The sequence below is a fragment of the Paramisgurnus dabryanus genome, chromosome 5 (genome assembly GCF_030506205.2).
Source record: "Paramisgurnus dabryanus chromosome 5, PD_genome_1.1, whole genome shotgun sequence".
Taxonomy (NCBI): Eukaryota; Metazoa; Chordata; class Actinopteri; order Cypriniformes; family Cobitidae; genus Paramisgurnus; species Paramisgurnus dabryanus.
Window position 1 is genome coordinate 26,820,304 of NC_133341.1, and position 23,690 is coordinate 26,843,993.

Here is a 23,690-nt window from a genome sequence, read left to right on the forward strand (position 1 = left end):
GCTGAACTATCCCTTTAATGGAGTTCTCAGTTGTTTCAGGCATCAAGCTTTTCTCTTAAAAAAATTTAAATGAGACAATTGTTTGCACAGAGTTGTATAGATAGACGGTCTCAGCAGTAACAACATAAACAAACGGCTTCCGTGGAACAAAGTAACTTTCGGTAATCTTCCACAAAGAAGCAATAACAATAGAGTCCTTTAAGAGTAGTTTATTTCTGATAACAAGCTAAATAAATAACTAGATATTAGATAACCTTAGTAGCTAAAGCTTATTAAAAACTACAGTAACTTTACTGTGTAAAACGTGTATTATATAATGTATCCAATGAAAAATACAGATCAGCTGCCAAACCTCCCCTCACACAGCAGTGATCCAAGATCGCCATCTCCTCTTGAAACCAAAACATTTGTTATTTCTGATCAGAGATGGGGACTCGATTTTGAGACTCGGACTCGAGTGCGACTTAAGTCACACAGAGAGACTTCAGACTCAACTTGAGACTCGTCCTCAAAGACTTCAGACTCGACTCGGACTCGAGCCGCGCGACTCGTGAATAATGTTTATTGTTAGGAAACGTCTGATGTGCTCGCTGTTATTCCCCTCTCTCCTTCACCTACAACCTGTCCACGCATAACACGTGACGTAAGAGTGCTGTGGCATTCATCTGAAGCTTTGGGTAGTGCTGTGACGGATCCGCGGTTCGGCTCGCATGCGATGCAATGCGTTCCAAATACTTTGTGTCATACTGTAGTCCATACTGTAGACATACATTTGCTGAAAAGAGCAATGAAAAACGACGTAACGTTTTTATGTGAAGCGACTGCTGCATCTTCTTCCTGAAGCGCTGTTTGGAATTCGCCCTCCGCCTGTGTTTGAGCACGCATTTAAGTGCCCTCAGTAGTGCACATACAGAGAGAAGTGTTTAAAAAAATAAGCCAACATAAAATCTTCCTTTTCTTGACAGGGCACATACACACAAAATGATCTCACAATATTCTTTTTCTAATAAAAACATTTGTTTATTTCTAAAGAAACCAGTCAGAAACCAGTCTGGGCTTATTTGTTCTAACTCTTTCACCGCCATTGACGAGATATCTCGTCAATGAAGAGAAAACGCTTCCCCGCCAATGACGAGATTTTCCGTCTTTCCGCACTTCCGCAACTTATACAACCCGGAAGTAGCGCCTCACGTGAAAGAGAGAGAACTCTGTGTATGTTTTAAAGATCGCTCTGCATCTGATCTCTATCAAAAGTCCTTCACAAAAATTGAATTATCTCAGCTTTTTGCTCAAAATTGGGTGTTTTTGAAGAAACCTACCCATGTTTGAGAGGTGATTACAAGAGAACTAATGAAGGTAGGATGAAACGTTTTTTTTTTTGTTGTTTGAAAGCAGAGGGTCTGTTCTTTCATCTGATATATTGTTTGTTTATATATTTAAAGAAGAACATTTTCTGGAAGGCATTCAACTTTTGTAAAAATCATGAAAAATGCTGCCGCTGGCTGGCAACTTTTTTTAAAAATGCTGGCGGGGAAAGAGTTAAAGAGACAGTAACCTCAATTAACTTAAGTCTGTGTCATTAATGTTAATCAAACAACACAAGACAAACAGAAAATCACTTGTGTTGCTCTAAAAAGAATACAAATTATATTTAATTTGTACAATAAAGACCATTTAATTCGATCTCTGTGCCTAATGCAAATTTTAGACCTTACTTAATGTGCAACTTTGTTTTTTATAAATGTTTGTAATTTCTTTATTTGTTATTAGAGTTTTATTTGTTACAACGAGACTTGAGACTTGACTTGGACTCAAGCTCAAAGACATCAGACTTGACTTGGACTCGAGCTCAGAGACTTGTGAGCATCTCTGTTTCTGATGAGGTATTTGTTCCAAAGTTCAGTTTAGTCACTAGCGAGACCATTAAACAAACAGAGACCGGAATTTAAGTTCTGTCCACATGCATAACCGCGACCATGCGTGTACATCCGATGAAAGCATCTAAAGAGTATGCAATGTAATGCAAACATGACGTAGCAATTTGAGTTTCAAAAACAGAATTTAGGATACAGCTGATATTTGGTTAAGTAGTTGATCGTAAATATGTTGTTTTATTGTGATCTCTTTGTAAACAATATTTTAGTCTTCTGTCTTAAATACAAGTCATGAGGAATACTTGTCTTGGTACCTAAATCAGATAAGAGCGACCGGGTTCATAGATTTTCTGTATTTTTATTCTTTTCACCCAATAGAATTTGGCACCTCCTCAGCTCGCATGGCCTCATGGGATTAGAAAGCGCACATCAAATCTAGACTTAAAAATCATGCTAGAAGTAGTAGGTCATCTGGATATTTTTCGCCAACTGAATTTTAAAAACTATGAATTCAGACATACTGATTTTTGCCTACTATGTGACCCTGGACAACAGATAAAAGAGTGTGTCCAAATGGTAGGTCTAAAAGTAAATCTTTTATATTGGTCTTGTAAGACTGAAACTGCTGCCCAGAATTGCTGTAAATATGGCTGCCAAGTGTGTTGATTTATAATGAGTTATAATCACATATGACAACATATGACTTATAATCACCTACAGAAACCCATGGCTGCCACAGGCACACAAAATGCGAGTTAACAAAATCTTTAATCAAAAGGTATTATTCACATGATTGCTGTTATTCAGAAACACCACAGTATGTAAAAAGCAAGTAGCTTAATTATCTTTTGCTGTAAGCTGGAAATACACGTTAAAAACAACAATTTGCTGGGATTCACAGAGGGAAAACACTTAAATCTTCAAACCTGCCAAGCGCTTGACCCCTCACGGGGATGTGCTGATTACATTTCTGGGGAGGTTAAGATTGCCATATTAAAACTGTTTAGAATATGTTCCAGCACACATAAATAATGACAGAAAAGATAAGATCGATTTCAGGAAGCGGTGAATATGACCTGGCATTAGGTGCATTATTAATAACTACTCATGTATTGTGTTTATGTTTTAGCCATCATTAAACACCATGTAATGGTACACTAATATGTATTTGCGCAGCGTTAGCAAACACACTTCTGTATTTGGACATGTGGAATAGACAAAACACTATTATGTGGATGGTAATCAGATTTTCAACTTACAATGACTGCAATTGCTGTAGCAGGATCGATTACACATTCACTTATTGGACTACATACACCTAAATTAGTGCTCAATTTTTATACTAAAAACCTTTATTAGCATATAGTAACTCTACAAATCTCTGACATTTTCACAAATGGGCATTAGCCAACCCTTTGTAATACACTAAAAGACAGTACATCTGACCCCAATGAGATGTATTGCATTTCCTAATTGTTTCTCCTATTAAACAGATATTAAATCAAATCAGAAATCCATTATGTCTCCTGTCAGTGAATGTTTCTCAGAGGCCAGCCTAAACCCTCTTGGTCCATGTTTGTGTGTCTCTTGTAAATTGATAGAAACCTTAAAGGATTAGTCCATTTTATTAAAAAAATCCAGATAATTTACTCATTCAACCACCATGTCATCCAAAATGTTGATGTCTTTCTTTGTTCAGTCGAGAAGAACTTATGTTTTTTGAGGAAAACATTCCAGGATTTTTCTCATTTTAATGGACTTTAATGGACCCCAACACTTAACACTTAACTCAACACTTAACAGTTTTTAAAAAAAAAAGTTTCAAAGGACTCGTCAAACAGCCGGAGGAAGAAGAGAAGTTGTGGTTTAAAAGTGCATATTTTTATTTTTCTTGTGAAAAATGACAATCCTTTGGCTAGATAAGACCCTTATGCCTCGTTTGGGATCGTTTAGAGTCCTTTGAAACTCCGTTGAAAAAAACTGTTAAGTGTTGAGTTATGTGTTGGGGTCCATTAAAGTCCATTAAAATGAGAAAAATCCTGGAATGTTTTCCTCAAAAAACATAATTTCCTCTCGACTGAACAAAGAAGGACAACAACATTTTGGATGACATGGTGGTGAGTAAATTATCTGTTAGTTTTTTTTTTTTTAGAAAATGGATGAACCTTTAAACTATGAAATTTGACTCTGGGTTGTACTCCCCTTGAACACCAAAACCCAGGCCTAATCTGACTTTCTGAGATAAAATAAAGTACTTTATTTTGGGTTACTGAAAAAAACATTAACCTTTTAATTTGCAGACGATGGATATGCTTGACTTACCACAAAATGATACAATATGGCTGCTGTCTTCATGCACAAACTTCCTTGTGACTGCTTCCTCCATGATTTGCTTAACCTGTGGAGGACATTGAGATTGAAGCTAATGAAGGAGTGCAGAAAAGTGGACTGAATACAAACAGCATAATAAACTACAGCAAATTGTCCACAGCTTATTTTGGGATCTGTAGTGGTGCATCTTTCAAATGGTGCAGGTCTTATAAATATACACACAGTATACGCTTATTAAAACCATTAAACACTCAAAAGTTGTGAGAGACACTGAAACACAATACGCAAACAGCAGTAAATAACAAGGAGAGTGTGCATACGTGGCGAGTAGGATGAATGTAGACCGTGCAAGAGGGATGACTCACAACCCCAGACGATAAAAAGGAAACAAAGAAGAAATTAAAAGTTGGCATGCATGATTTTTCAAGAGTTTCCTAGTCGTGACTATGGATGGCAGTGCTACAATAACCCTGTACTAAAACCATTCAGATGGAATGTCTGTCTTTATAATGTTACACATACGCAAATATCCATACGAAACAATAAAAACTCTACAGGTCAAATTTTGTGGATGCTTGCTCACAGGTGAAGGCAAACTGTGATGCACACATGAATTAGTTATTTTCTGAACACTTGTGAGTGCTTGGTTTTCAGCAAGTAAGGTTCTGGCTGAAAGGAAATTGATTGACTGATTTCCTGGCCGTGTGTTTCCTTAATGGGTACATTGCATGTTAAAGTAAGGGACAGATAAATGTAGTGTTTCTCAACTGATTTTACTTCAAAAAACAGAGGGTTGAACTAACATAGTATCAAAGCTATTTATACAAACGTTTTGCTTTGGGAAGTTTAGATGAATCTGTGACAAAATGCCACATATACACTCACCTAAAGGATTATTAGGAACACCTGTTCAATTTCTCATTGATGCAATTATCTAATCAACCAATCACATGGCAGTTGCTTCAATGCATTTAGGGGTGTGGTCCTGGTCAAGACAATCTCCTGAACTGCAAACTGAATGTCAGAATGGGAAAGAAAGGTGATTTAAGTAATTTTGAGCGTGGTATGGTTGTTGGTGCCAGACGGGCCGGTCAGATTATTTCACAATCTGCTCAGTCACTGGGGTTTTCACACACAGCCATTTCTAGGGTTTACAAAGAATGGTGTGAAAAGGGAAAAACATCCAGTATGCGGCAGTCCTGTGGGCGAAAATGAGCAACTTTGACTGAAATAACCACTCGTTACAACCAAGGTATGCAGCAAAGCATTTGTGAAGCCACAACACGCACAACCTTGAGGCAGATGGCCTAAAACAGCAGAAGACCCCACCAGGTACCACTCATCTCCATTACAAATAGGAAAAAGAGGCTACAATTTGCACAAGCTCACCAAAATTGCACAGTTGAAGACGGGAAAATGTTGCCTGGTCTGATGAGTCTCGATTTCTGTTGACATTCAGATGGTAGAGTCAGAATTTGGTGTAAACAGAATGGGAACATGGATCCATCATGCCTTGTTACCACTGTGTAGGCTGGTGGTGGTGGTGTAATGGTGTGGGGGATGTTTTCTTGGCACACTTTAGGCCCCTCAATGCCAATTGGGCATTGTTTAAATGCCACAGCCTACCTGAGCATTGTTTCTGACCATGTCCATCCCTTTATGACCACCATGTACCCATCCTCTGATGGCTACTTCCAGCAGGATAATGCACCATGTCACAAAGCTCGAATCATTTCAAATTCGTTTCTTGAACATGACAATGGGTTCATTGTACTAAAATGGTGCCCACAGTCATCAGATCTCAACCCAATAGAGCATCTTTGAGATGTGGTGGAAAGGGACCTTCATGCCCTGGATGTACATACCACAAATCTCCCTCAACTGCAAGATGCTATCCTATCAATATGGGCCAACATTTCTAAAGAATGCTTTTAGCAAGTTGTCGAATCAATGCCACGTAGAATTAAGGCAGTTCTGAAAAGGGAAAGGGGTCCCACAACTTCAGCGTTATTTTCTAAATTTCGACAAAAACTACTATTAAATGACAGCGTTTCCAAAATCTGAAGTAATGTGACTAAAAGGTAATCTTGTTGTTGTGAGTAATTCCTTAAAGCGTAACTAAACCCCTGGTCAGAGCCTGACTCCGCCCACTGGCAATATTTTAAAAATGCAAGAAAGTGGGCAGACCCCAACGGAGATAGAGGGGACGAACTAAGTGTGTGGTGAGATCGTAACAAGGGCGTGGTGAGCTTGAACCTGCTTATATCACGAGTCATTTTTTGGACCCAACATCCAATAGGAAAATTCAACTGCAGTAGCCACCGTTCAACCTGAAGAGGGCAGCACTCAGACGTTTTTACACCATATATTGTAGTATTGAAACACTTTATATCCAAATCTCAAAAAAACTTACTAAAATCAATGAACAGCACTAATAAAGCATCATTCTTACAGATCATTAACTAAAAAAAGTTGGTTTAGGGTTTAGTTACTCTTTAAAATGGTGACAAGTGTGTTCGACTTCTCACAGTGCCGCGCAGACCTACATGCAGAAGTGACTAGAAAACATAAAGAGCAGTCAACTCCTAAATCACTCTCCTGGTATTTTGATGTCATTCACGGTTCTTGTGACGCCACATGAAGTTGACCACACCTCTTCTGTCTTGTCCTCCAATCAAACATACCGTGAATGATCATGTGACTTTTACGCACGTCAATATATTGTGTCAGTTTTGCAATATATTCCTTTTTCGAATTGCCTGAAAAACATCTCACCCGAGCTTAAAAACTTTTTTGCGATATATAGGAGCAATTTGAAGGGTAATGGAAATGCAGCTAGTGATTCCAAGGTGTTTGGTTTCATTTTTTTTTTTTTTTTGGAATATGGTTAGACATGCATTACATTTTCACTGACAGTCCAAATGTTGCCTTATTTTAGCCTAAAAATCTGGATTTTGGGCTGTGTTTGGACAGCTATTATTTAAATGCAAAATTGCTTGCTGGGTACATGGTCTCCTCAACCTAATCAGAATAAACCTGCAATCCATTTTTGAAGTTGCCCTGTTCTCTAAGCATGCAGCCCTAGCAACTTCACTGCAGATTAAGTATTCAGCTGGATTCTGTATTCTTCTATTTTAATATAACTGTCTTAATTTAACAGGACAACTCAAGCTCGAACAAAACCAAAGGTCTTTCTTTGACCTGCCACCCTGGAGAAGAGTCAATCTGCATCAATCCTTCCTAGCACTTGCTTTATAAAATACAGTAAGAAATCTCCCATGATACACTCACAAATATAGAGTAAAAAATGTATTATGCATTTTTCATACAACCTTAATCTTAAAGAACTTCGCAAAAGGCTTAGAGATTTTTTTTAAATTCTTTAATCTTTTCCAAAAGCCTATATTATCTCGTTGTAAATAGGCCTGTCGCGATAATGATTATATCGACTTATCGAACAATAGGTGAACATGACATCAGTAGTTTTTGGAGAGGGCATATATTACCATAGTGTTTACATTTGTGTTTGTTTGCAAAAGAAATAATGGAATTGGTTTTAAAGCTGCAACCCGCATCTCTGCCGTGAGAAGAGGAAATTAATGTAAACGAGCCGACATGTCTACTCTGTTCAAAAACAGAGGCCATGAAAAGAGAAATACAAATAAAAAGTAATCTGAAACATAACCATAACATCTAGTTCAGTGGTTCTCAACTCCGTTCCTGGAGGCCCACTGCTCTTCACATTTTGTATGTCTCTCTTATCTGCCAGCCTCAGTTCAGTTCATGGAGATCTCTGCTATTGAGCTCATGATTTGGCCACTGATCTAGTGTTTAGATCTGAGGTGTAACTATTATAAATGTGAGTGTGCGTAATGGTGCATACTCAATGATGTGAGCAGAGTAACACACGTTGAAAGCAATTAACCCGTGAAGCTGGGATTTACACTGAACAATGACTAATTTAAAACTTAATTTAAAAACATCTTTGCACTGACATATCTTGACATATTTTAAAGACAATGGTAGTGAACCGAAGCGACAATGGCAAGAAAATAGGACAAAACAGTTAAGTAACCAATCCATGAGAATGTCACGGAAAAGAAAGTCCAAAAAATGCAGACATCCGTAAGAAGGCCACGGAAAAATGAGCAAAAAAATCTGTGACTATCCCACAGAAATTTGTCAGGTTGTGTTTTTGGTACGGTTTGTTTGTAAAAAATAGTTAAATGTCCTAATATAACTAAGGCCTAGTACTGGATTAATCTAAACCCTGTTCGGGAAACCACCCCTAAATGGTTTTAAAAAGACAATAATATTGACTATCGCCATTATTTCTTGGGCAATTAACTGACCTATGAAAAGTAGCTATCTTGACAGGTTTACTTGTAAAGTCTAATACAATATGATTTTGTTCTCAATCTCTCATAACTTTTAAATATACGCACACATTTGTTCTAATCAATCTAACTTTAAGAGTTTAAACACGAAGTATGACTCACCTAAATGCCAAAAATAACGAAAGACAGCAAACCTTTATCCTTCTCCATGCAACAGAATCACAGCTTTTCATATCTTTAGAAAGGGAGTATAAAGATCAGCAACGCAAACAAAACTCTTTTGCTGCTTGCCAGAATGATTGTGCTTAATCAAACATAAAAAGATGATTCAGAGATACAGATCACAGTCAAAGGGTCTGATTAGCAATACCACAAAACAAAAGCCAGTTATCTTGATCAACAGAAATGGGTACACCTACCTCTAAATATTTAAACTTAGGGTGTGTAATCCAGCCTGTACTAGGGCTTGGCGATATTGACTAAAATTCATATCCCAGTATTTTTTGCATGAATGGCAATATATGATAAATTTCTCATTATTTTCTGTCTCACGTAAGATGTCACAATCACCTTTATTGTGTATGGTGATAAAATATAATAATTAGGGATGCACCGATAGGATTTTTTGGGCCGATACCGATTTAAACAGACAACTTCTGGCCGATACCGATGCCGATACCGATATTAAACACTTGTATACAATACTATACAGTTGGTCTATAAGCTAGTTTATTTCTGCATCAAATTATTTTTACTGAACATGGATTGGATCTTATTAAAGGTAGGGTAACACATTTTGAAAAATGCTAACGGTAGCCGCCTAGCAATGAAATCCCGATCCCACCCTCAAGTCAAATCGCTCTCCAAAGTCACGCCTCTTTCCAAACACATGAACACGCACAGATCAGACGGTCACGTCTCATGTCTCATTCACCAGTGAGAAAACAAAGTGAATAACACTTCCAAAATAACCAACAAAAACAACTGGTTTACATCAGAATTAGTTTAAGCACACGTCCGGTTGTGTAGACGTAGTAACTATATCGTTATGCTAATCCGTAAACGAACACAAATTTCATAAGCAACACAACGTTTCATCAAAGTATAATATCTGAATCCATCTCAATACAAACATATCGCGTACCTACCTTACCAAAATAAACAGTGCATCGACCCTTTCAGACCCTTTGCCTCCTGCAGCTGTTTTCATCTCGTGGTATAGCACTAAAGTTACTGATGTTAATTTGGATTTTTGCTCTTGCTGATCCAGGAAGTTTTTGCTGTTGTTGTTATAAAAGATGCATTTAGTTTTGTTGCTCCTGTGGAGGTTGTCAATTCAGCAGAAAAGTTTGGTGTTCTTGCTGTTTACAGACAGAGCGGACGTGAACGCGCCGATGACGTATGGTATCTGCGTGGACTCGATGCGCGGTGGGAATTCAAATTACGCTTACGTATGAGGGACATAAAAGGAAACGTCCGTTCGGACCGAAATCTATGATTTGTTGAACATTTTTTGGTCCTACGCCTTTCACAGATGACATAAATTTTTACAAATACATTTAAACAACTTAACACAGTGATTGCTATCAGGATGCGAGGAGACTTTTAACCAGCATAACTAAAAATGTTTCAGGATCAAATCTGTTACCCTACCTTTAACATTCAACTGACCAACATAATAAGAGAGGCACAAATTAAGCTAAAACAAATATAATAAGACAGCATGACAACCTTAAAAGGTGGTTTTTGCTTTTCAGTATTTATTTTATTAACAACATTAACTCATTTTTTACATATAATGGATTTCTTTATGCAGTTAATTAATAAACAATCGGTATCGGCCTTTCTCGTGCTATTGCCGATATTCCGATGGTTTCAAATTCATCAAAAATCGGCCGATAAATATCGGTGGACGATACATTGGTGCATCACTAATAATAATAATAACAATACAGGGTTTTCTGTCCTGTTTGAAAATATATGGCTGCACAACATACAAGCTGGTTGGAAAGCTTAAATCTGACCTCTGTTTACATTTCAGGCAGAGCATCTGTTGCAAAGGAGGGTCACATCAGACCATACCGATATAGACAGTATATTGTCTCATCCCCTTAAGTCAATATACATGTACTCCCCTGCCCTAGCTAGGGGGTTGTCAAGAGAAGGTGACATACTTTTTTAACCCAACTATCTTGAAATCTGTTAGTCATTGAGACTTGATTAGTGAAAATGCTTGACCTTGGGTAGCAACAGCCTCCTCTGGCAAGCACCAATTACAAAAACTCCAATCCCTGATGGGTTAAGCTACAGGGCAGCACACCAGACTGCCTCTCTATTAAACCCTTTCATAAGAGATTGTAAGTTCGTGAAGGCTTTTCCTCTAGGGCTGATTCATGATCTCATTATCTATTGTCTTGCTTTCAGTACAACTGTCCATTTATTCAACACTGATAATATCGAGAACATTTGTATGCTGAAAGCCAGCTAAGCCAAATGACAATAAACAAAGCAATGATCTTCTCTAACAGCAATAACATTCAGACATCGATGAGAGAACATTACCACGACTGAATTAAGCATCGCTGATAGGATAAGAGCAAAGAGAGCTATCAATAAATGGTCATTAATGGTGTCCAAAGCTACAAGTCTTATTGATCAGGCTCATTTAACTGAAGTGTGAATTAACTCTGTTGTATGAGAGAGTGACATAGAAAGAGAGAGAGAGATAGAGAGAGGGAGAGAGAGAGAGAGAAAGAGAGAGAGAGAGAGAGAGAGAGAGAGAGAGAGTAGTGTAGGGGTCTATTTGGAGCTCGTCTGTGCCCGATGTCTCAGCGGCATGACAAAGGTTTCCATGGAGATGGCATGGAAAGTCTCACAGCTTGGGTTGCCAAGTTACTTTCCAAATGTGTTGTTGCTCCAACTCTGAACCAAACCCAATGATTAATACAAACTGTGAACAGGAATGCCATTTAGCATGATTTATACCATGAGCACCAAAATAATTAAAAATGCAGCACATTACCATACTTTACCGCACTGAGAATGTTTGTGTGAAATAAAAGGCTAAGAGGTTGAGTGGCTTATTATTACACTACACAGTAAGACCAGGCACATTCACACAACACAAGCAATTATACTTCAGGGCCCCAATGGTGAGAAACTACAGGACTGTCAGTCAGTATTGTGTAGTAATAACAGCTGCCATTTACCACTCTCCGTTTTTAAATTACAGCAAAATAACACCTAATACAGCACACGGCCACAATGAGTAGTGCTAAGGCTATTTCTATATATTAAGCATAACTTAAATAACCTTCTATGACAATGCTTTTTAAAGTGCTACTTTAACCAGTCTGATCTAGAAAAGGTCTCAGCAAAACATTGGAAAACATTCTGCCTAATGCATGTACTCAAAAGTGTGCACTCAAAGTGGCATCTAACAAAATAAGTATCTCCATAAAAGCTTATAATCCAAAATGTCAACAATGCTGGATGCTTCTGCTGCTGAACTGTTCATTACACATCTTGCACAGACTGTTTATCATTTAACACTTAGATTTTATGCATTTGGCACACACGTTCCTCCAAAGTGACCTTACAAGATGTACATTTAATCAGTATGTGTGCTGCCGAAAAATTAAACCCATAAACATTGCGGTGCTAACAAAATGTTCTACAAAATGAGTTACAGGAACACTGTCTCAAGCTGAAAAAAGTAAGGAGTGTAATAGATGATCTTTGACATCTCCAGCATCTGTATCTTAGCATGTATGAATTTAGAACTACGTATCTTTGCATTTACAGTGGAATACGTTTACATTTACAGTACACAATAATTGCACCTATTTTCTGTTCTGTTTTAGTTATATTTTGGTTTCATTCATTTTACAGTATATACACTATTTTAAATAACTTTTTTATTGATATGTGCTATCTAACTCTAGCAACTCTAAAGCCTTGGTTTCTTATTGTAAGTCTTATTGTAAAGAATACTGCCACAGGCTCCTTTACTAAGCACAATTTATGTCATGGCTATTTAAAAATTAATTAGCTAACAAATGCTCATCTTATAACAAACTTGGGATTGATAAAATATACAGTATAATTCACACCATCACAGATACTCTGTGGGTGGTGTTGATCTAAATCTGTCTACTGTCCATATGGCTACAGCAATAGGTTTCACGTATCTTAGGGCAACAGATTTTTTCATGACACACACTGTATGCATGATGCTAATGTGCAACTGAACTTTCACATTGATATGCTAACACTTTAAGAGCACCTGTCGTCCGATTCACGATTTTACATTTCCTTTGGTGTGTAAGTTAGTTAACCATATGCAAAAGGTACAAACCCTAAAGTAAACTATGACGGGAGTTATTGTTTCCAACGTGAATCTATTTTCTTTGACTACAACAAACACAAATAATGTGTATTTTGAACCATAAACCACGAAAACACGTATTATATCAAATACACAAAATAATGTTGTTTTATATTTTAAATAGGTTGAATTTAAATGTTTTAACCTCCAAGATCCAAAATTTGGTTTGTCTTTTTCTAATTTCTATTTTGGGGTTAGAAAGAACCAGTAAATATAATAACCAAATATTTTATTTAAACATGAAGAAGTGTAATTGTCCATGTTTGTGTACAACAAGTTTCAGTTACACAGAATTAAGTATTATGGTGCAGACAACAAAAAATGGGTCCAGGTCTTAGGAGGCTGAAGTCGTCACAACATGCATATTGAAACTGGACTAGGGACTGCTGGTGAAACAGCTACTACAGTAAGAGAGACTTCATTCACACTGTTTAGGGCTTTTCACCCTGCACTTACCCTGGGTTATCTTCATTCTAAACCCTGCTTTTAACACTGGGTTAAGGAGTGTTTCACACTTGTAATTTAGAAGCAGGGTTATCCCTGAAATTAACCCAGGGTTATGAAACCCTGCTCGGAAGCAGGGTTAGCTCCGCTTTGCAGGGTTAACCCCACATTGCGGTGCCCAATGCAGTGTGAAACAAAGCAGGGTTAGAATCTTGTGACTCGATGCTTAGCAATGGACAGCCAATCAGAAACTGAAGTACACGTACCCCATGTCAACATCTGTGTACTGAAAACACCTGAATAAGAGTAAAAATGACATCCCAGGGGACTTAAAACAGCCAAGAGAGATTTATGTTGCGACCTGTTCGGTCACTAACGCAAATGCGCGAGACAAGCGATTATTTAAAGCAACAGTGCACTATTTTAATTCAGTCAGTTTGACCTCACTTTTTATCCAATCATGACTGTTGATACCACAAATATGCAAATGGAAATGTTAACCCAGGGTTTAGGAAGGCACAGTGTGAAACGTCAGATTTTGAAAACCCAGGGTTATCTCTTAACCCTTAAGATGTAAAAAGTCCTTTTCAGTGCTAAAATCATTATTATGGAATCACACTTTTTTGTTCAAGGAATACTTAGTATGTTATTTTGTGATATGTGCCCATGCAGGTTCACTGTAAAAAAAAAATGAAATCAACATATATTTTTATGTTACTTTAACTTAAAGGAACAGTATGTAGGATTGTGGCCAAAACTGGTATTGCAATCACAAAACGTGTGGCTAAAACTGGTACTGCAATCACACAGCTGGTGGCCAATATACCAAACGACAACATAAACATCAGTTGAGGGCTGCAACTCCACTTTTTAAATGACAATATCCTGGCCAGACCGCTATTGTGAGTGATATAAGTATTTGAAATGAAAATTATTTCTTAATGTCTAGTGACATTTTAGGGCCATTTAATGATTAATTGATATAAATTTCTTACATACTGTTCCTTTAACAAACAAGTTAAACAATTTCAAGTTATGTCAAAACTTGAAATAGTAGGTTGAATTTTACTTCATAACAAAGCTGTTTTAACTTTATGCTGCATTTTTTTACAGTGTGGCTGGACTGTATTAAATTTTTTTGCAAAATGTAAAAATTAAGTTTACCCCATTTACCCCTCTTCCTAAAAAACAACCACTATTGTTCCTTGTGTTAAAAAAACAAAAGTCAATGTTTTTGAACACTTATTACAAGAACGCATTACTATTCTAAAAAGTCATAAATTGTTTAATATTAAAACTAACAAAGTATCTGATCATTGCTGAACAATTTTTTAATAATAGGTGAAAGACTGTTCTTTGGACCTGATAGCTGAGAGAACAGATTTCTGTCTGCAGATGTATGACTCATCAGTCAGACTAAAAAGGTGAAACATTTCATCTCCACATCAGTTCATGTGTTACTACTACACAACTTAAACTGAACTCTGTGCCATTTCATTTGTGCAAAGTCCTCCATTAAAAAAAAATGGTATGCCCTTTTCAACTGCTTGTTGCTTAAAGGAACAGTATGTAAGAAATTTATATCAATTAATCATTAAATGGCCCTGAAATGTCACTAGACATTAAGAAATAATTTTCATTTCAAATACTTATATCACTGACAACAGTGGTATAACCAGGATATTATCATTGAAAAAGTGGAGTTGCAGCCCTCAACTGATGTTTATGTTGTCGTTTTGTATATTGGCCACCAGCTGTCAGTGTTGGGTGTAACTAGTTACAAAGTAACTAGTTACTGTAATAATATTACTTTTTTCAGTAACTAGTAGTGTAAGGCATTACCCGTCTGAAAATTGTAATATTATTACAGTTTTCCCGAGCTAGTTACTTTAATTACATTCGCCAGTAGCACCTTCATCACACAAGGCACAAAACACAGAGAACAAAAGGGAAGGGGAGGAGGGCGTGAATGGAACAGTGATTGGTCTAAGTTTGGCACGAGGTATCATTTACCATCACCGATTGGTCGACACCCGGCAGCCAGCAGCACAGAGCGGCAGCGGCACACTCAAAGACAGATCGGGAAAATGGAAGCGTCAACAATGGCAAGCTCTTTTTCAGAGGAAGGTTCCCAGCAACAGAAAGCTACTTTGACGGGTGGAGATTCAGTCATATTTTATTATGTTCAACAGAAGGAAAATAACTTGACGGTGAAGTGCACACTCTTTAATGTTTCTCCGAACGCTGTGCCCTGCGTCCGGTAGCGGGTAAGGAAGCCAGCATTTTCTTGGCCGTGGCTTGCCCAAATAAACATTCTTGTCCAGAAAAAAAATGTAACTAGTAATATAACTAGTAATATAACTAGTTACTTTCTCCAGGGAGTAATAAAGTAAAGTAAGGCATTACTATTTTTGAGAGTAATATGTAATACGTAATATATTACTTTTTTGAGTAACTAGCCCCAACACTGCCAGCTGTGTGATTGCAGTACCAGCTTTAGCCACATGTTTTGTGATTGCAATACCAGTTTTGGCCACAATCCTACATACTGTTCCTTTAAACTTATCAAACCTAATGAAAGAATCGGACACTAAATGAATAAGATTATAAAATCTTCATAAAATGTGACTCAGTCTGTGTAAACCTAGCTAAAGTCGTTATTTTTTGTGATTTACTGTTTTCCACATAAAATCATCTTAACTCTTTCACCGCCAGCGTTTTAAAAAAAAGTTGCCAGCCAGCGCCAGCGTTTTTCATGATTTTCACCAAAGTTTAATGCCTTCAAGAAAATGTTCTTCTTTAAATATATAAACAACCAATATACCAAATGAAAGAACAGACCTTTTCAAAAAAAAAAAACGTTTCATCCTACCTTCAGTGGTTCTTTTGCAATCAGCTTTTGAATATGGGTAGGTTTCTGCAAAAACACCACATTTTGAGCAAAAAGCAGAGATAATTCAATTTTTGTGACGGACTTTTCATAGAGATCCCATTCAGAGCGATCTTTCAAATAGACACGAACATGCAGCCGCTTGCCATAGGGCAATACTTACGGGTTTAAAAAGTTGCGGAAGGGTGGACCCCACCTGGTGGATAATAGCGGTATTGCGGAAAGACGGAAAATCTCGTCATTGGCAGGGAAGCGTTTTCTCTTAATTGACGAGATATCTCGTCAATGGCGGGGAAAGAGTTAATGTAAAGAACAATCAGTGAAAATATAACTTGATATCTTTAATATTGACTAAGTAAAGTCATGTCAATGATTAAAATGAATGTGAAATCAAACTTTGATCCTTTTAATCTCTTTATTATGAGACTTAAGCCTGGATTTCACAGACATGGTATAAATAAAACAAATCTTTACCCATAGTAAAACAACTGGTTAAAACATGTTCTATACTGCTAGTGCCCATTGCTTGCTATTATTTGGCATAAGGTGTTAATGTTTCATCCACACACTGAAACAACATCTTGCAGAGATGTTTTAGTAACACATTTACAGCCTGTTCTCTGATAGTTCTGTATACTGGCACTCAGAACATAGTGATTTATTGGCTGATTCATAATAACGATGTTTTCATTAGATTTTTATATTTTATAATAGTGTTGGACCACTGCAAAACACATTGCTGTACCCAAAGCACTTTCTATGATTTAAACCTGATTTAAAAATAATTTGTCAAAATAGCCTGAGAGTCAAGTAATAATTCACATGCTATTTACTCACTGTAAATTAAAATCCAAAACAAAATTGAATGGGTGTAGGATGTAAGTCTTTGTCATAAATGCATTGCTGCTTATGGTTTCATTTATTTGCATTTATTTATTTATTCCACTATGGCGAATATTAAAATAAAGCTTCTTGCACTGGAATGAGCTTTTCTTCCATGTTGGCATGGATTTATGAATAAACTAAAACTCCATCACAACTACCACTAGGGGGTGAACTCAGACAGTCGTGTCCGAATGTCGTGTACAGTGGAAAGGGGGCTTAAAGCTAAAGCCCTGTTCAGACTTTCAATCAGGTCATTAAATGGTAAATGGTAAATGGACTGCATTTATATAGCGCTTTTAACAGACCTATGGCCATCCAAAGCGCTTTACAATTAGCCTCACATTCACCCATTCACGCGCACATTCATACACCGACGGCGGTGTCAGCCATGCAAGGCGCCAGCCAGCTCGTCGGGAGCAGCTGGGGTTAGGTGTCTTGCTCAAGGACACTTCGACACTTGGCCCAGTGGAGCTGGGGATTGAACCACCAACCTTCCGGTTTGTAGACAACCTACATGAACCACTGAGCCAGGAGGCGTTCCTAATTCTGGATGTCATAAACGAACGAATACCATTCAATGCAGTAACTGATGCAAGATGGATGACGTAAGCTCTACTGCCTCACTCTCATTGGTAGGTGCTTCCCAAAGTCGTTCATGATTTGCATTAAGGCTAAACTTTTCTTAACTTTGTCACAGTGCTGGACGCGACCACACTTTAAAAATGGTTGTGTAAAAAACACCACAATCTATGTTATTTTAGGGACAACGCACTAAATGTTGTCCATAATTGTTCCTAATTAGACACATCTTTGTGTTATTATTGGGCTTTTGTATGTTGTATTACTTTCAACACAACTTGTAATAAAACATATTACTCTCTCAACTCTTGACAATTTATAAGGCCTTTATAAACATGTATGACGTGTAAAACAAGAAGGGCATTACTTCATGAATTTAATGTAGTCATTGCGGTTGTTGTGCTTGCTTGTCATTCTCTGCGGTTGGTTTGTCGGTATCGCGTTAATACGGAAGGGCGGTTACAGCAAGAGCCCTACCAAGCCCTTTCATGTTGCCGGAAGTTGCCAAGCTTTCATTAAAATGAATGAGATCATGTCAATCCCCCATCCTAGTCACTGGTGGTCTAAACAGGGCTTTAGGCCTTAGCACGGTACAGAGACCTTTAGTACTGTAGCTATTACCCTGTTGTCTACAAAAAACAATCAAGTGCTTTTGGTCTTTACTGCTACATAAATTAAGTTAAAATTTAGTAAACAACATCCATAATGTAGTTTAATGGAGAAAGGGATGCAGAAAGAGATTATTTAGGGACATACTAATAAACAATGGATTTAACTAGATGGGTTAAAGCAGAATGAATAGGAAATGTAAACAAATGGTGGGCTCCTAAATGTGGAGAGGCTTTTTACACATGACCCTGTGCTTGTGTCAATACAGGTGTGGGCAAGAGAGACAGAAAGATCACAGACAGTGAACAGACACAGAATAAGCAATGCTGGTGCTCTGTCTGTAATTGTATTTTTTCGGTTAAGAGCAGCTAAAGGGTAACCAGCCAGATGTGTGCTGTAAATGTCAACCAACTCTCAGTTTTCAGGTAGTCGTGAACCATAAATACATGGAGGGAGAGTTTTCTCAATGTGTTTTCAATCTTTCTGATCTAATCTGTTTCAGCAATCATAATAATGTGTGTTAGCACTGTCATGTCCGGTTTCATGTGTCGACTGGAATACACTGCAACATTAGACATCAAGCACAAAGCTGTGAGGTTTTTATACTAAATAAATGGTAAAATACCACAGCACAAATGTAGCCAAAGCTACAGTATAGTTTTGTCCTCTTTCGATAAACTGTCGCCACTTTAACCGCCATCGGCAATAGCGTCAAAGTGGCCGGAAGTCATTCATTTTAAATAAGAGCAGCGGTGCATCATGTACGATGTGACGCGTTTAGGCGGCAACCAATCGGAAGGTGGAAACTTCCGGCGGCAACCAACTGGAAGGCGGAAACTTCCGGCGGAAACCAATTGGAAGGCGGAAACCTCTGCTTGAGAGGAGTTCAGAGAATCCATTCAAGCGTCAGAGCATCCACTACACCTTTTCTATAGCGTCGTTGGCAGGGCAGCCAGAGCTTTTATTGATGCTCTTTCCGGTGGCGGTGTGAATGCAGAGTAATACATCAATCCCAAATTACAATAGGGAGATATAAATCAGTGTTTGCCTACACCAGTCCTCAAATACCCCCTACCAAAATGCTTAAAATGTCTCCTTATAATAATAAAACCCTCATCAGCTATATTAAACTCATCAGCTTGTTAGTGTGTTCATTAGGGAGACATTACAGCTGTTTAAGAAATAGCCTTCTTCCATACAATATGATATGATACGAAAATAAGTAAACAAGGCGAGACGTATGTAAGAATTTATACGAAAAACAGTACACGGATGACCTACTACTTCAAGCAAGATTTTAAAGTGTGCAATCGTTAGACACGTTAATATCCTGTGAGCCCCCAGGACAGAAGTTCCCCAAAGAAGAAGAAGAAGCGGTAACACAGCTCTATTCAAATTTAAATGAAGAAAACAGTTGTTCTTTGTGTTTACATGTGCTTTTTAACATAATCCAAGTTAAAGGCGGTTGTTATGAAGACGTACAGTGGCAAGAAAAAGTATGTAAACCACAGGAATTAACTAGTTTCTAGTGTGCTTTGCCATAAAATGTGATCTAAACCTCATTTAGGGCACAACAATAGACAAACACAATGTGTATAAGCTGACAACACACAAACAATTCTATTTTTTGTGTCTTTTTTGAAAACACTCAGTAAACATTCAAACATCTAAACATTACATCCAAGTGAACCCTTGGATTTTATAGCTAGTTGAACCTCCTTTGGCAACAATTACTTCTTAAAGCAAGCGCTTTCAGTAGTTTTGAATCAGACCTGCACATCGTTCAGATGGAATTTTTACCCATACCCTTTACAAAACCGGTTCAATAGACATATTTGAAGGATGCCTGGTATAAACCGCTCTCTTGAGGTCATTCCACAGGTTAAGGTTTGGGGTTTGACTAGCCCACTCTTAATTTTTCTTAAGACAGTCTGTGGTGGATTTACTTTGAAGCTTAAGGTCATTGTCCTGCTGCATCAACCAACTTCAACTGAGCTTAAACTAGCGGACAACCACCATGACATTTTCCTGTAGGATATTTGTTAAACTTGGGAATTCATTTCCCAACGATGATGGCAAGTGGTCCAGGCCCTGAGGCAGCAAAGATGCCAAAATTATGATGTTCCCTCCACCATACTTTACTGTTGGGATGATGCTTACTGTTGGTAAGCTGTGCTCTTTTTTTCCTTTAGTATTTTTCCCGAACAATTCAACTTTTGTTTCATCAGTCCATAAAATATTTTCTGGGGTTTGCCAAGGTGCTCTTTTGCAAACTTAAGGCTCACATCTCACAGCAATGTTTTTCGGAAGAACAACGGCTACCTCCATGGTGTAAAGCCATAGATGCATGCCAGTTCCAATGATGTCTTCAAGCCTGGGTGGGTTGTTCTTTACTTCATTAAGTATTCTGCGTTGTTCCTTAGGAGCCATCTTGGCTGTCTGCCCACTTCTAAAAAGGATAGCTACAGTATTAAACTGTCTCCATTTATGGACAATTTTTAGACTGTAGACTGATGGATGTCTAAATATTTTGAGATTGTTTTGTATCCCTTTTCAGCCATATGGAGTGCAACTCCTGATCGGTTATCTTTAGAGAGGCATGGTTCATAAAAGCTGATGCTTCTTAAGGACAGCAATCTTAAAATGTATGAGTGTCTTTAGAGCAATCACAGTTGCATTAAATCACACCTTTAAACTCATTTTATTATTTGGAATCCAGTTTGCAAGCTTCTGACACAAATTAGCTTTCATTAAAGTAATTAGTCTATGGGATCACTTACTTTTTCCTCCAGCACTGTGAATGTTTAATGGGTGCTTTCAAAAAAGACACAAGAAACTAGAATTATTTGTGTGTTGTCAGCTTATGCACATTGTGTTTGTCTATTGTTGTGAACTACATGAGGAACCAATCACATTTTATACCAAATCACTGTAGAAAACCAGTTTATTCCTATGGGTTCACATACTTTTTCTTCCCACTGTATTTCTTGATACTGTGACGTATCAACATGGTTGATGTAGTATGTCCGAATTTCATTCAAACTATCCATATTCCCCATATTTATACTATATAGAACATACAGTTTTAACCGTCAATAAATAGGTACTTCATCTAATTCAGTATGTACTGTCACAGTATGCAATTTCGGATGCAGGGTAGATGCACTGCTAGAACTGACAGGTGCATATTGCATAACATCAATTACAGCGAAAGCGATTTGAGAAATCATACGAATGGGTCTGCTTTCAAATTGTTCTCGTGGTACTTTGATGTCTTACATGTCAGTCTGCATGGCACCGCATGAAGTCGAACACACCTACATCAAACATTTAAGGAGGCTGATGAGTTAAATCAGGTGTTATAGACGGAAAAGACATCTAAAACATTCTGGGTGGGGGTACACGGGGAAACACTATAAATCATTCGATCAGAATCCATACAGGGCTACAGCGAACACTAAAGTGCTGCTGTGAAAGAAGGGACTAATGTATCTATCTACACCCATCAGTCAGTCCACTCACTGTAAAACCTCAACTATTGAGCAAAAGCTTAAACATTAGCTCACAGACATGCAAATACACATAGAGCCGAAAGGATTACTGAAACCTATTAATCAGATGAAATGACTGAAAGTCAAGACTGCATTCTCACTGCCTAAAGAGATTGAATTCCCCTGAATCAATAGCATGAGAAAATCAAGTTATACAGTGAACCATAAGCTGTATTTAACATTTCCAAACAAAGACAATTTATGGACAAACACAGGTATTTTGAAGATTAGCATGTCACAATTGAACTTTATGAGGAACATTTAGTTCACAGTGCTGTTAGCTTATAGACAGTGCTGTGATGTGAGCCACAAAGAGCAACAAATCTGAGAGACTAGCCATTTTTAATGATTGTAAAAATGATGTTAAAACTTTCTTTATGTCTAAAACACTACGCACACAATTATATTATTAATATTAAAAATACATAAATATGCATTGGAAATGCTAAATTGCATTTAAATATGACAGGTGCTATAGATATTAAATAGATAAAAAATAGATAATAAATAATTCATGACAGAATGTAAACTATAATCGCCATTTTACTACTTTTACCTCAGGTTCACTTACCATCATTAAATTCAACCAACAACTAACGTTACATACTAACCGCAAACGTTCATTCAGTTTCATATCTGTCAGGTAAAATGTTTGATAAAAACCCGCTCCCCTGCTAAATTTCCGCAACAAATTTTGTAGACATCTGGTGGAACATGACTCATAAATTTAAATGGTGGTTCAAGCTTATGTTTACTTTGCCTTATGTTTCAGCCTTATGTTCTCTTTATTTGTTTTTACTAGTCTCACCCACCTCCTTCTTGACGTTTCGCAGTAGCCTCTGGCGAGTCTCTGCTTCTAAAAGACGCAAACATTGAGGAAAATTAGTTATTAAATAATCGCAAGTCAAAGCGAAACGTTTAATACGATGTTTGGAAAGATGAAAGCAGCTTTTTGCCTCACCTGCTGTTGTAGTTGCCATGACTGCTGCTCTCCGCTCAGCACTAGAGTGAATGAAGGCGCACTCGTGAGCTGCTGTTCACGCGCTCTCTGGCTGGCAGCACGCGCAACTGCGAGATCACGTGACCTGACAGTCCGGCCGGATGGGTTCTCTACAGAAGTGGACTATGGAGGACCAAAGCTACAATATTTAAAAACAACACAAAAATATTAATAAAATAAATAATACAATATTAAATGTAATAAAAGTACAATAAATAAAGGAATAAATTACTAGATTAAACAATGTTTTAATCAAAATAACATTGTATGGCCTGTAATCCTATTTAACTACTGCATCAAAGGCACTTCTGGTACAAAAAGTTTAAAAGCCTTTATTCACATTTAGTGGCTAGAGACACCAATACATAAAAAATAATAAAATACTGCACACTGATGCATTTTGGCCATCAGAACTATAATTTTTATTTTTATGTATAAAAATAATAAAAAATCAAGTTAAAAATGACACAGAAAATCTCAAAAAAGGTGATTCAAATGTAAATTCAAAACGATTTTGTTGTAGGCCTGTATACTGTGCAAGTATGTTGATAGTGGCAGACACATGGAAAATTTGCTATTATACCCGGCTTAACCCAATCTAATAAATTACAGTGTAGACAAATAGTAAATTAGTAAAAATAGTAAATAGTAAAATAGTAGATTAAATGTTTTGGACATTCAATTTGATTAAAATTAAAAATGTAAGAATTTTTTGCAGTGAAGAACATGTTTTTTATGCCTATGGGAAAATATTGTTAACATGGCTGCACATTTGGCTTTCATGAAATTATAATAATATTATT

The 23,690-nt window shown here is 37.3% G+C and overlaps 1 protein-coding gene across 2 annotated transcripts in view; it reads right to left on the reverse strand.

Moving 5' to 3' along the window:
- The window catches only part of sgsm1a (small G protein signaling modulator 1a), a 58,920-nt gene extending 35,974 nt beyond the window's left edge, over positions 1–22,946 (reverse strand). For both annotated transcript variants that reach the window (XM_065250747.2, XM_065250748.2), the window contains exons 1-3: positions 22,849–22,946; positions 22,700–22,743; positions 4,197–4,272 (exon numbers count right to left, since the gene is read on the reverse strand). In XM_065250747.2, the coding sequence (XP_065106819.2) occupies positions 4,197–4,272; positions 22,700–22,743; positions 22,849–22,867 (139 nt within the window). In that variant the 5' untranslated portion in view covers positions 22,868–22,946. The remainder of the gene's footprint in view (positions 1–4,196; positions 4,273–22,699; positions 22,744–22,848) is intronic.
- Positions 22,947–23,690: the final 744 nt, after the last annotated feature.